General features: G+C 44.5%; 1 protein-coding gene across 1 annotated transcript in view; it reads left to right on the top strand.

Moving 5' to 3' along the window:
* LOC308320878 (uncharacterized protein) overlaps positions 1–14,027 on the top strand; it is a 288,416-nt gene that overhangs the window by 43,540 nt on the left and 230,849 nt on the right. Inside the window, exon 20 of the mRNA XM_080771587.1 lies at positions 1,296–1,906. Within this exon, the coding sequence (XP_080627713.1) occupies positions 1,296–1,906 (611 nt within the window). The remainder of the gene's footprint in view (positions 1–1,295; positions 1,907–14,027) is intronic.

Raw genomic sequence — 14,027 nt, forward strand, 5'->3', positions numbered from 1 at the left:
GTTCCAGGGGGTCCGTGGACGGTTCCAGGGGGTCTGTGGAGGGTTCTAGGGGGTCTGTGGGGGGTTCCAGGGGGTCCTTGGGGGGTTCCAGGGGTCCGTGGGGGGTTCCAGGGGGTCTGTGGAGGGTTCCAGGGGTGGAGGGTTCCAGGGGGTCTGTGGGGGGTTCCAGGGGGTCTGTGGGGGGTTCCAGGGGGTCTGTGGGGGGTTCCAGGGGGTCTGTGGGGGGTTCCAGGGGGTCCGTGGACGGTTCCAGGGGGTCTGTGGAGGGTTCCAGGGGGTCCTTGGGGGGTTCCAGGGGTCCGTGGGGGGTTCCAGGGGGTCTGTGGACGGTTCCAGGGGTCTGTGGACGGTTCCAGGGGTCTGTGGACGGTTCCAGGGGGTCCTTGGGGGGTTCCAGGAGGGTCGTGGGTCGTTCTTCGATTTTTCAAAAATAGCAGACCTACAAGCTCATAGCGCGCCACTCGGTGGCGCGCTATGAGCTTGTAGATCTGCTATTTTTCAATGGCTAAAGCATAACATGATGCTAACACCAAAAGGGGTTCCCGCCCAAAATGGGTTAAACACTTTATCCATATATTATACGTTGGCTATTTAAAAATAGCAGATCTACAAGCTCACAGCGCATCACTGCGTGCCACGCTTTGAGCTTGTACATCTGATACTGTGTGTGTGTGTGTGTCCTTGGAGGGTTCCAGGGGGTCCTTGGGTTAGGGTTAGGGTTCCAGGGGTCCGTGGAGGGTTCCAGGGGGTCCGTGGAGGGTTCCAGGGGTCCGTGGGGGGTTCCAGGGGGTCCTTGGGTTAGGGTTAGGGTTCCAGGGGTCTGTGGAGGGTTCCAGGGGGTCCTTGGGGGGTTCCAGGGGGTCCGTGGGGGGTTCCAGGGGTCCGTGGAGGGTTCCAGGGGTCCGTGGAGGGTTCCAGGGGGTCCTTGGGGGGTTCCAGGGGTCCGTGGGGGGTTCCAGGGGTCTGTGGAGGGTTCCATGGTCCGTGGGTCGTGGGTCGTTCTTCGATTTTTCAAAAATAGCAGACCTACAAGCTCATAGCTATGAGCTTGTAGATCTGCTATTTTTCAATGGCTAAAGCAAACATGATGCTAACACCAAAAGGGGTTCCCGCCCAAAAATGGGTTAAACACTTCATCCATATTTTATACGTTGGCTATTTAAGTGTGTGCGTGCGTGCGTGCGTGCGTGCGTGCGTGCGTGCGTGCGTGCGTGCGTGCGTGTGTGGTCGTGCTCCGTGCACGTATCATTCAGTGAAGGATGTATTTAATGTGTACTGTGTTGTTTTCTCATCAGATTTCCAGCGTCTCACTCTGGACACAAACACAGCACACTGTGTCCTCTCTCTGTCTGAGAACTACAGGAAGGTGACCCGTCAGGATGGTCAGAGTCATTCATATCCTGACCATCCTGACAGGTTTGATAGAAAGCCTCAGGTCCTGAGTTCAGAGAGTCTAGATGAACGCTGCTACAGTGAGGTACAGTTCAGTGGAGTGGTTGGGATAGGAGTGACTGACGGAGACATCAGTAGGAAAGGAGCCGGTCTGGACTGTCAGCTTGGAGAGAATGAACGGTCCTGGAGGCTGTACTGTGCTGATGGTCAGCATGGTGACTTTTACTCTGTCAGACACAATAGTAAGCTGACATACCTTCCTATCCGTCCCTCTGGCTCCAACAGAGTAGCCATATATCTGGACCGTACCGCTGGGACTCTGTCCTTCTACAGAGTGTTAGAGGACACTCTGACTCACCTGTACACCGCCCAGACCACCTTCACTCAACCGCTCTACGCTGGGTTCTATGTTAGCACTGACTCCTCTGTGTCTCTGTGTGAGGACAGACAGGCTGTGAGGACAGACAGACAGGCTGTGAGGACAGACAGACAGGCTGTGAGGACAGACAGACAGGCTGTGAGGACAGACAGACAGTGTGTTGTATTATAATGTAATAATCAGGACCAGGTGTGGTGGGGGGGGTGTTTACATAATCAATATGTTTTGGTTTCCATGGAATCACTGTTGGGGTCATCTGAGGTCACCGTTAGGATCATCTGGGGTCACCGTTAGGGTCATCTGGGGTCGCCGTTAGGGTCATCTGGGGTCACCGTTAGGGTCATCTGGGGTCACCTTTAGGGTCATCTGGGGTCACCGTTAGGGTGATCTGAGGTCACGGTTAGGGTCATCTGGGGTCACCGTTAGGGTCATCTGGGGTCGTTGACATGTAAAAGTAGCACAGTGGTTCTCAACCTGTGGGTCGAGACCCTCTTATTTTCTTAAGATTAGTTTTTGGCTTTTATATTCTATAAAAGGAAACATGCACACACACGCGCACACACACACGCACACGCACACACACACATCCAGATGGTTCAAATGGAACCAAATGGACCGCGACGGGGCACGGCACCTCCGATAAACATCCACCCAATCCACTTCTCTCCACCTGAGTCGTGCCCTGAGAGACAAAGACTTTGAGAAGCTGTCCAGTGTGTCGCAGCGTGAGCTTGTAGAGCGGCTATTTTGTGTAAAAACAGTCATTACGACCGCATCAAGGCCCGCCAAATGTTTTATTCCAAAGACTGACTAAAACTAAAATAGAAATGTGCCCAAAACAACAATGCTGTTATCTTATATAACTATATATTTGTTGTTATATTTGAGATGTGTTGATTAAAAACATATTTACATTTCATGCTGTTGAACGCCTTCTTTGACCCTCCTATGGCCCTTCTTTGAGGGGCGCTAGTCCCTCCTATCAGCAGCTTTTCAGGGTGAGTGTGACCCTCCTATCAGCAGCTTTTCAGGGTGAGTGTGACCCTCCTATGAACAGCTGTTCAGGGTGAGTGTGACCCTCCTCTGAACAGCTGTTCAGGGTGAGTGTGACCCTCCTGTCAGCAGCTGTTCAGGGTGAGTGTGACCCTCCTCTGAACAGCTGTTCAGGGTGAGTGTGACCCTCCTATCAGCAGCTTTTCAGGGTGAGTGTGACCCTCCTATGAACAGCTGTTCAGGGTGAGTGTGACCCTCCTATCAGCAGCTTTTCAGGGTGAGTGTGACCCTCCTATGAGCAGCTTTTCAGGGTGAGTGTGACCCTCCTATCAGCAGCTTTTCAGGGTGAGTGTGACCCTCCTATCAGCAGCTTTTCAGGGTGAGTGTGACCCTCCTATGAGCAGCTGTTCAGGGTGAGTGTGACCCTCCTATGAACAGCTGTTCAGGGTGAGTGTGACCCTCCTATCAGCAGCTTTTCAGAGTGAGTGTGACCCTCCTATGAGCAGCTTTTCAGGGTGAGTGTGACCCTCCTATCAGCAGCTTTTCAGGGTGAGTGTGACCCTCCTATCAGCAGCTTTTCAGGGTGAGTGTGACCCTCCTATGAGCAGCTGTTCAGGGTGAGTGTGACCCTCCTATGAACAGCTGTTCAGGGTGAGTGTGACCCTCCTATCAGCAGCTTTTCAGGGTGAGTGTGACCCTCCTATCAGCAGCTGTTCAGGGTGAGTGTGACCCTCCTATGAGCAGCTGTTCAGGGTGAGTGTGACCCTCCTATGAACAGCTGTTCAGGGTGAGTGTGACCCTCCTATGAACAGCTGTTCAGGGTGAGGGTGACCCTCCTATGAACAGCTGTTCAGGGTGAGTGTGACCCTCCTATGAACAGCTGTTCAGGGTGAGTGTGACCCTCCTATGAACAGCTGTTCAGGGTGAGTGTGACCCTCCTATGAACAGCTGTTCAGGGTGAGTGTGACCCTCCTATGAGCAGCTTTTCAGGGTGAGTGTTACCCTCCTATCAGCAGCTGTTCAGGGTGAGTGTGACCCTCCTGTGAGCAGCTGTTCAGGGTGAGTGTGACCCTCCTGTGAGCAGCTGTTCAGGGTGAGTGTGACCCTCCTATGAACAGCTGTTCAGGGTGAGGGTGACCCTCCTATGAACAGCTGTTCAGGGTGAGTGTGACCCTCCTATGAACAGCTGTTCAGGGTGAGTGTGACCCTCCTATGAACAGCTGTTCAGGGTGAGTGTGACCAGAACGCAAACATTGAAGCTAAAAGTGAGGGCAGAAAGATTGAAGACGGAAACGGTGAGGACACAACATTGCGATTGGCCGGAATGACATTCCGGATGATTTGATTGGTTGAACACGGAAAGTGACGTATGATGAATGATAAGAGCGCCCCTCACTTCACACGGGTGTGATTTTTCTTTTTCCTAACCCATTTTGGCCGACCCCCCTCTGAAAACATGTTGTTCCAGGGACCCCTCAGAAGCAAAGACTTGAGTTAAAATGTTCACTCTGTAATAATATATATTCAAACATTTTCACCATTTTTCAAAAGTAGCAGATCTACAAGCTCATAGCGGTGCCGCGCTATGAGCTTGTATATGTAGATCTGCTATTTTTCAATAGCTAAAGTATAACATAATAGTTTAATGAAAGATGTTCTACTTCCAGATGACTTCCATGTGTAACCATCATACCAGGCGTTGTTACACTTTAAACTCCAGCTTCTCGCTCAAAGGTTTTCAACAACACTTTTCAGAGCAATGTTTAATTATAATAAACATAAACATTGTTCAGCTGTAAATGAACATTGCGTGTGTGTTTACGTCGTGGCTGTCATGTTGGAAACGGCAGTAAATCAAGCGGGCGCAGCTGGTGCTCCGAGGCTTTGATTAGGCATCGGTCTGTGTTACGGTTACGTAAGAACTTATTTCTTACGGTCCGTAAGAACTTAATCACACCCGTGTGAAGTGAGGGGCGCTAATGTATTAAAGTAATCAAAACTCATGTTGATTATATAGGTGATGTAAAACAAACATTACATTATCTTTATTGTTTTTTTTAATACTGTTTTTATTAGGCATTTTTGTAAGACAATTTCAGATTTAGACAATGATAATAAGTAATTCAGTTAATTAAAAATGAAAAAAATAACAGGCAATGTAAATGTTCCACATACAGTATAATAAAAAAGACATAAGTGTAAAACAAAAAAACAGTTAAACAATGACAAGTGTGAACAGACAAACAAAACAGACAACAGGACAGACACTCTTGCTCTCAAACTTCCAACACGTTGTGAATTAAGTAAGTTTAGACATTCTTTTTTAAATAATAAAAAATACTCAGTTCCTTTTCTTTCAGTTCCTTTTCTTTCTTTCCAATTTTCTATTGTGCTATCTATTGTGTTGGAGGGGTTAGCGTCAATAAAGGGTTGCCATGTCTGGTAGAACCTATCTTCACTCCCTCTCAATTCAAATTTAATCTTTTCCAATTGTAAGTAATGCATAACATCCTTCATAAGTGAAGTGTGAGTTGGAACCTGTGCTTGTTTCCAATTCAACAGTATCAGTCTGCGAGCCAGTAGAGTCACATATTTTACCATGTTATATTGGAAAGTAGACAGTTTGACCGCGGGCCCTGTGACTCCCATAATTGCTGTTAGTGGATCCGGGTCAAAAGGTCTTTCAACAATGTCTGACAGTGATTTAAATATACTTTGCCAATATGATCTTAGTTTTGTGCAATGCCAGAACATATGAGCTAGAGTGGCCGGCGACTGGCCACATCTGTCGCAGGCTGGATTCACATTTGGCATTCTCTTTATTGTTAATGGCATTTAATGTTTGTGTTTAGGGACAAGATGACGTACATTTTCCCTTCGTTGTCAAGGGTTAGGGTTAGTGGCGTTAGTACTAATGGCGTTTTTAAAACAAACACTGAACTAAAAACAAACATTAAACCTGTATGTACTCACAAACAGACCTGCTGAATTCAGCCATTGACCAATCAGAATCAAGCATTCAACCAAGCCATGTAATAAGCGATACTATAGGCCAGTGGTTCGGCACCGGCTTGTAAATCTGCTAAAGCTAAAGTATATCGTAATGCTAGTTAAAACACCAAAACCACGTAAGCCCAATTAAAAAAACTGTGAAAAAATACTATAGCCGATCTACAAATCGGCTATTTTAAATATTTATTTAAACATGTCTTTAATATTTATTTAAATATATATAGATGTTGTAGGAAACAGACACAAATGAGGCAGATTTAATCTAATTTTGGGAAATACTGATTTAACCAGCACAATCATTACTCACTCTCTGGTTACAGTAAAAATCCTCAATGTTAATTGAAATCTAACTGTACAAATGTAACCGAAAGGGGTCCATTTGGTTATATTTGTGCACTCTGATGAATTAAATAAACACTGAGGATTTTACTGTGTTAATTGCTAGAAACGTATAATCCACATATACAGGAACCCTGGCATCCCAATTCACATCACAACAGGCGAACATCCAGCTAAAAACAGTCAATCTACACTACAGGGTCTCAGATATGTGTCTAAAAACAGTCAATCTACACTACAGGGTCTCAGATATGTGTCTAAAAACAGTCAATCTACACTACAGGGTCTCAGATATGTGTCTAAAAACAGTAAATCTTTTTTTTTTTCTGTGCTGTTTGTTGTCAGGCTTGGCTACAGGTTGCAACTGCAGGCTCTCTCCACATGAGGGCAGCATAGGGACGGCTGCTTTCTGTCAAGCCTCGTCACTGTGGCTGTATGCATGCATCTTGCACTGTCTGTATCAGTGGGGTTTTAAGGCTTTTTTACCTTCAATTGTAGTTGTTGATGTAAATAAGCAAATTAGCACAAAATCCCAACCCCCATTGAGAAACATATACACCGAAACGGCAAAGAAGGTCCTGGGCTTCAAACCAAAACGGGCCAAAGAATGGATATCGGCTGACACTTGGCAGAAAATCGAAGAGAGAAAGCAGTTGAAGGCAAAGGCTCTGAACACCAAGTCCCAACGACTCCTCGAAAAAGCCAACACGTCCTATAAAAACAAGGACAGAGAGGTAAAGAGGAGTTCAAGGAGAGACAAAAGGTCTTTGTTGAACACCTGGCAAGTGAAGCTGAGAAGGCTGCAGCCTATGGAAACTTGGGCACAGTGTACAAGATAACCAAGCGTCTCTGCGGCAAATGTACAAACCAAACTGCCCATGTTATGGACAAGAATGGCAACATCTGTACAACAGAGCGTGAGCAAGCAGCCCGATGGGTTCAACACTTCCAGGAAGTACTCAACCTCCCTGAGCCAGAACAACCAGCCAACATCACAACAATATACTATATCCTGGACATCAACATCAATCCCCCTGACTCTGCTGAGATTAAATCCGCCATACAGACCCTGAAGAGTGGCAAAGCATGTGGCATTGATACCATCCATGCCGAGATGCTGAAGGCCGACATTGCTACATCAACACGAGTGCTGACGGACCTCTTCCAAAACATTTGGAATAGTGACACCATCCCTGAAGACTGGTCCAAAGGTCTTATTGTCAAAATCCCAAAGAAAGGCAACCTCAAGAACGGCGACAACTGGCGTGGAATCACACTTCTATCTATTCCAAGCAAAGTGTTCTGCAGAGTCCTTCTCAACAGGATGGAGACAGCCATTGACACCAGGCTTAGACAGGAGCAAACAGGCTTCAGGAAGGGAAGAGGATGTACAGACCAGATCTTTGCACTGCGGAACATAATAGAGCAGTGCCTAGAATGGAACACACCCCTCTACATCAATTTCGTGGACTTCAAGAAGGCTTTTGATAGTGTCCACCGAAAAACAAAATAAACAAAGAAAATTAAAATAAGACTAAGAAACTAGAGAAATAAGTTTACTAAATACGAAGTAGGACGAAAGAAAGGAAATAAACCTCTGGAAGATACTGAACTCCTATGGGATACCACCAAAGCTCATATCCATCATAAAAACATTCTATGAACATTTTGAGTGTAGTATCATCATGGGGAATAACCTCTCTGAGGCGTTTCCCGTGCAGTCCGGAGTGAGGCAGGGGTGCATCATCTCTCCTATCCTCTTCCTTGTCGCCATTGACTGGATCACCACCAACACCACAGCTGACAGACCGAGAGGCATCCAGTGGACCCTATTCTCCCAGTTGGAAGACCTTGACTTCGCTGATGATCTTGCTCTCCTATCCACAAACCACAACAACATGCAGGCTAAAAACTGACAGGCTTAGCACCTTCGCCCGACAGGTCGGACTCGGTATAAACACCTCAAAAACACAAGTGTTGTGTGTGAACTCCACCCCCACACAACCCATCCTTGTCGATGAAAAACCACTCGAGTTTGTGGACGATTTCACCTATCTGGGCAGCCTTATCAGTAAGGACAGTGGGGCATCAAAAGACATCAGAGCAAGGCTGGGAAAGGCTCAGGGTGCCTTCTCCCAACTCCGATCCATCTGGAAATCCAAAAAATATAGCCTCAAAACGAAGATGCTCATATACAACAGCAATGTCAAGTCTGTTCTGCTGTATGGATCTGAGAGCTGGAGAGTGGTCAAGACAGACACAAGGAAAATGGAAGTGTTCCACAACAGATGCCTAAGACGTATATGTCAGATCTTTTGGCCAAATAAAATATCCAACAATGAACTGTACAAACAAACAGGGAGCCGGAGCATTACCAAGGACATTACACACAGACGACTGAGATGGCTAGGGCATGTACTGAGAATGGAGCAGGACTGCATCACAAAGGTGGCTTTAAGATGGACACCACCAGGAAAAAGAAAACCTGGGAGGCCCAAGACCACCTGGCGCAGAACTGTAACGCAGGAGCTGGAACAGATGAACCTGTCCTGGGGAGAGGCGCAACATGCTGCCAGGGATCGAATGAAATGGAGAGCGCTCATTGAAGCCTTATGTCCCATTGGGGACGAAGAGGAGTAAGTAAGTAAGTAAGCTCTTTGCGAAAAATACTTTTAGAAACAACTTTTCAGTGAGATAAGCCGTGAGGTTTGGTCAGTTGTTATAGTGGCATCCATGGCATGCTCTCTGGAATCTGCGTCTCTTTGCAAATATATAAGCTTTAGTCGAACTAAAGGAGCATCGATAAACCGGCAATTATGTTCAGCTTTTACTTCATCATGAAGTTGTAGTAGAGTACAACAAATGTATTGAAAGTATTTAAAACCTCTGCATGGGTCACTGTGGCTGTATGCATGCATCTTGCACTGTCTGTATCAGTGGGGTTTTAAGGCTTTTTTACCTTCAATTGTAGTTGTTACGTCCCCACCAAAGAGGTCCAGGTGTTATTTTGTGCATTATTGGCTATTTCACCTACCATAAGCCCTCAATGAATTGCATTGAATTGCATTGAATTGAATGGGGCTATGGGGTGTTAATTCGCTTATATCCATCGCTCAAAAACCAATAGTATTCCAAGCAGCACACTTTACTACTTATTTCGATGTAAATAAGCAAATTAGCACAAAATCCCAACCCCCATTGAGAGCTTATGGTAGAGGAAATAGCCAATAATGCACTTTTGCACAAAATAACACCTGGACCTCTTTGGTGGGGACGGAACAACTACAAATAAAGGTAAGAAAGCCTTCTAGTGTGGAATTCTCCTTTAATAACCAGTCAAGGCAAGAGTAAGAAGAACAAATGCTCATTTACAACTGCAGCCTGGCAGAAAAGGCAAGGCATCTTGAGGGAGAGGGGAAAGCTTAGGCGCCAAAATAATTAAATAACCATGTCAAAACAATACTGCAACTCATTATAAAACAACACGTGTGGTATTTAAAAACCTAAAGGCGCTTTACTGTCCCAGAACCTCTGGTATTAATTCTTGACCTCCCCTCCCTCATCTATTAAAGAACTATATCTTATGACCCTGGTCCCCTATAAAGCCACGTTGCAGAAATCCTTGCTCAGGGTGGAGGGACAACGGCTGGTCTCTGCATGAAAACTATAGTCTTGAGAGACCAGTGTTGTTTTCGTTGACTAACACTATGACGAAAAATGTTCGTCGACTACCTTTTTTCACTGACAAAAACGACATAAAAACCAAGCCATGATGACTAAAACTATGACTAAATAAACTAAAATGTCAGGAAGGGACTAGTGGACAAGAGATATTTAAGTCATTTTACACTTATTTTCAGCAAGTGTAAATACAGTCATTACGACGGCATCAACGCCCACCAACATACATTTTAGACGACTAATTCAACTGTAGATTTAGTCGACTAAAATATTATAACATTCCAGGTGACTAAAATATGACTAAAACTAAATGAAAACTATTCAAGTGACTAAAACTAAAATAGAAATTTGCTGCCAAAACAACAGAGACAACTTGTTGTGATTCGGTGACTATAATAACTATAATAAACAATAATAATTTAATTGAATTATTAAAAAAAAAAAAAACTTGAACTTCCAACCAGCTCAACCACATCAAGCTCCCTCCCCCCCGTTAATATACTCTTGCCAGATTATCCCTTGGGGTTAGTTCATGTCAAATACCAATCGTTCCATTTCATTGTGATCACAGAGTGATGATTAGCGCTGACATATCATTGAGCCTGCAGGTTGACTTATCTTAAACGTTCTTCCGGGTTCCTTAGTAGAATGATTGAACGGAATGCATGAGTGCATGCGACATGCAGTGCCAAATGCTTTGCGGGTTTGTACTCAAAACAAAGACAACAAAGACTCATGCATTTCAATTGTTTTTCCCATGGCAACGGCAACTTGGCAGCAATGTTACAATGTTGTGAAATCCAAGACAAAATGCAGCACCACATTGCGCAAATCTGACGCATGAGAGAAGTGAGGCCATGGCCTTCAATGCACTTGTTTTTATGAAGGGTTGACATGGATACAATGAGTATGTTTCAACCGATGGCCATCACATCACATTGCTATGGATTCATTAGTCCACTCTTTAACACATTATTTATTTATGTTTGCGTTATATTGTATTGTGTAAATTAATCTAATTGGTCTTTTGAATAGAAACCCTGGGATGCTGAGCATAGCTGTTGTTATGATTAACTGTATTCTACGTATTGGACCCTCGTCTGGTTCTGGTGGGTGACGACCCGGTTGGCATTTCCATGGTTCGGCGGCGGACAGACAGACAGGCCGGCCCGGGAGAAGATTAACATGACACGAGACTTGGTCACATCAAAACGTTCACAAGGTTTATTCCACTTACAGCAGCATATATATCTTGGATACTTCATGTCCTAATGACGTCACAGGCTAGACATCACAATCCCTGCCTGCCAGCAGCGGCCTTCAGCGTGCCCTAACACAGCTCCACTCTTATGTTACCATTCAGGCAGGCAGTACACCATACATACAAGTACATTGCACGTATCAGTACCGAGTAACCGAACACAGTACCAAGTATCAGAACACTATAATACAACAGCTGTGACAAACAGAATGCACCATGTGTTGAAGGTGTGTGTGGAGTAGGCTATAGCAGAAAGAAGAAGGGTGTCTATATATAGCCTCTTGCCTGAAATAATAATTAAATCTTTTAAGGATCCAACTAACACATAATTTCTTTCAATCGTTAAATGGGTAACTTGTTAGAATTAACAAGTAATACAACATTTTTAAGTGGTGCAAATCACTTCCTTCAGTGACTATATGTGTGTGGGTAGCTGGCTGCCTGGGTATGTCTGTTTGAGCACGAAAACAGTAATGTTGTTTTTCACCACCTGTGTGCAACCTAACCCACACACAAACACACACGCACATTAACTGTATATAGATGGTGATTTCAGGTGTGCCAGTACAGTACAGTACAGTGACAGTACAGTAGAGGGACCCCCACACGGTATAACTCTGCAGTTCTCCAAGGGTTCCTCCAGTAATAACATACTTAGACATAGAAATAATAATAAAAGCATTTTTTTTTTTACTTTGCAGATGTTCCAGGGCTTCTAAATATAACCACTTTAACCTCTTAACCCATTTAAGCCTGACTTTAAAAAAAATCTAAATCCTCCAGTTTTCTGAAATAAATATTTTCACGATTTTTCAAAAAGTGGCGCGCTATATGAGCTTGTAGATCTGCTATTTTTCAATAGCTAAATTATAACATAATGTTTAAAACACCAACAGGGGCTCCCGCCCAAAATGGGTTAAACCCCATGGGTCCAGGGGGAAAACCAGCAACATCGGAGTTGGAACCGGAGACCGATTGGGTCTCCATTGACCCCGATGAGCGCTGTTCAGAGGTGCACAGCGGGGGCTCAAGAGGTCCATTTAGGCCCGACGTCGAAATAAATAAAAAAGTCCAATGTCAAAATCCTGACAATTTTCTGAAAAACCTTGTTTCTGTATCAGTGGTGCTCCGTATTTCATGTCAAGGACCCCACAAATTATATGCCCCCCCCCCCCCCCCCCATCTGAAAATATGTTGTTCCAGGGACCTCCCCCAGAAGCAAAGATTTGAGTTAAAATGTTCACTGTAATAATATATATTCAATGGTTTGAGGCACATTTCCACGATTTAAAAAAAATAGCAGACCCACACTCACAGTGCCGCGCCATATATGAGCTTGTAGATCTGCTGTTTTTCAATAGCTAAACTATAACATAATGCTTTAAAGGTAACACCAAAAGGCAGATCAAGAGCTCACCTCCAAAACTGGATACTCACACAGATTCCAAGATATCTACAGTATATGGAAGAAAAGTCCAAATGACGGCAGTTTTACAAGATTTTATTGAAATAGGCTAAATGTAGGTACCCTCACAAAAACATGCAGTAATCCTGGTCTCTAAACTGCCTCCCCCTGGCCAGCCGGGGCGCCTGATGGAGGGGAAAGGAACTGGTTGGAATAACGTGTTCCTTTCACGCGCTACGTCCAACCAGGGAAACTCCCCCCTGTCAGGTGTAAAGGAGCAACTTGGACACTCAAGCATGATGGAAGCATGAGTTAAGTCCGTTGCTCTCCCCAGGTTGGCGGAGGGTGTGTAGAGCCCAGGATCACAGTAGATGATTGACACAGGGGTGAAAAATGGGTTACAAAATCGTGGGATAAAAAATATATATAAAAAAAAAGAAATAGGCTAAATGTGAATGTTGATGCCAATGAATGTTACTTTGGAGTGTTCTAACATTGTGATAGAAATAACATATTTTATTCGGTGGAAGGCTTCTAAAGATTTGCAGTTTATATACTGACTGATAAGCAAGCTGATTTGATGGCTTTTGGGTGTCTGCAAACACTGTTTAATTGGAGAGGCCATTTCCTTATATTTAGCAGTATGATACTATTTAGCAGATGGGCTAAGTTACAACCTATTCAGTCTACACTACACATCTAGACACACCCACCTGGTCAGCAGGACAGAGCCCTACCAGGACAGCATGAATGGAAAGAGTATTTGTAGGCCTCCAGTTCAGTGAGTTCACAGAGTATAAAGTTCACCCTATTAGTTGTGAGGTGTTTTGTGCAGCATTTTTTTTATGTATTATGAGCAAGTGCACAATCAAGTTAATCAACAGTCAGCTAGGGTTTTGCCTTACTGGGTGGGGTTTTTCCTTTTTTTTACATGTGCATGCTTGTTGTTGGAAATCAGGCTTTAGCGACAGATCAGCTTGAGTTTGACCTGTCTATAATAACATGTAAACTACGTTTTGATTTTTAAAACAACAAAAATACATACAAAATATATTCGGGACCTTGGAAAGATGTTCACAAATATATTTGGCCACTTCACTTCCATGATTTGTTGTGTGTATGGGAACACTGAATGTTTAAGACAAAGAAAACTTGTATGCACAGCCACATTGCACAATAGCCTATAAACAAATTATCCAATATCCACAAGAGAAATAAATTACAGCTTGCTGTTTCTCAAGTGAATTTGTGACAAAGTCATAGACATGGTACAACATAAAAATAGGAATATTGTGGTATTTCTTGGTCCCTATATGAAACCTGCCGTAAAGTAAAATACTTAAAAACAAGGACATGTCTGGTGAAGAAAGAAGAGCCCTCGTACAAGGTTTCTTCGACTATGCATGCACCTCTTGGTACCACAGCACCTCAAAGGCTTCAGACTTCCCAAAACAAACTAGTCAGGCTACTACTGGGCCTCACCCCCCGAACCCACCTCACCCCTGCCCACTTTGACAGACTGGAATGGTTTAGAGTTGACGACAGAGTACAGCATCTTGCAATGT

This window comes from Protomyctophum bolini, assembly GCF_963924005.1.
Source record: "Protomyctophum bolini genome assembly, chromosome: 9".
NCBI classification, from domain to species: Eukaryota; Metazoa; Chordata; class Actinopteri; order Myctophiformes; family Myctophidae; genus Protomyctophum; species Protomyctophum bolini.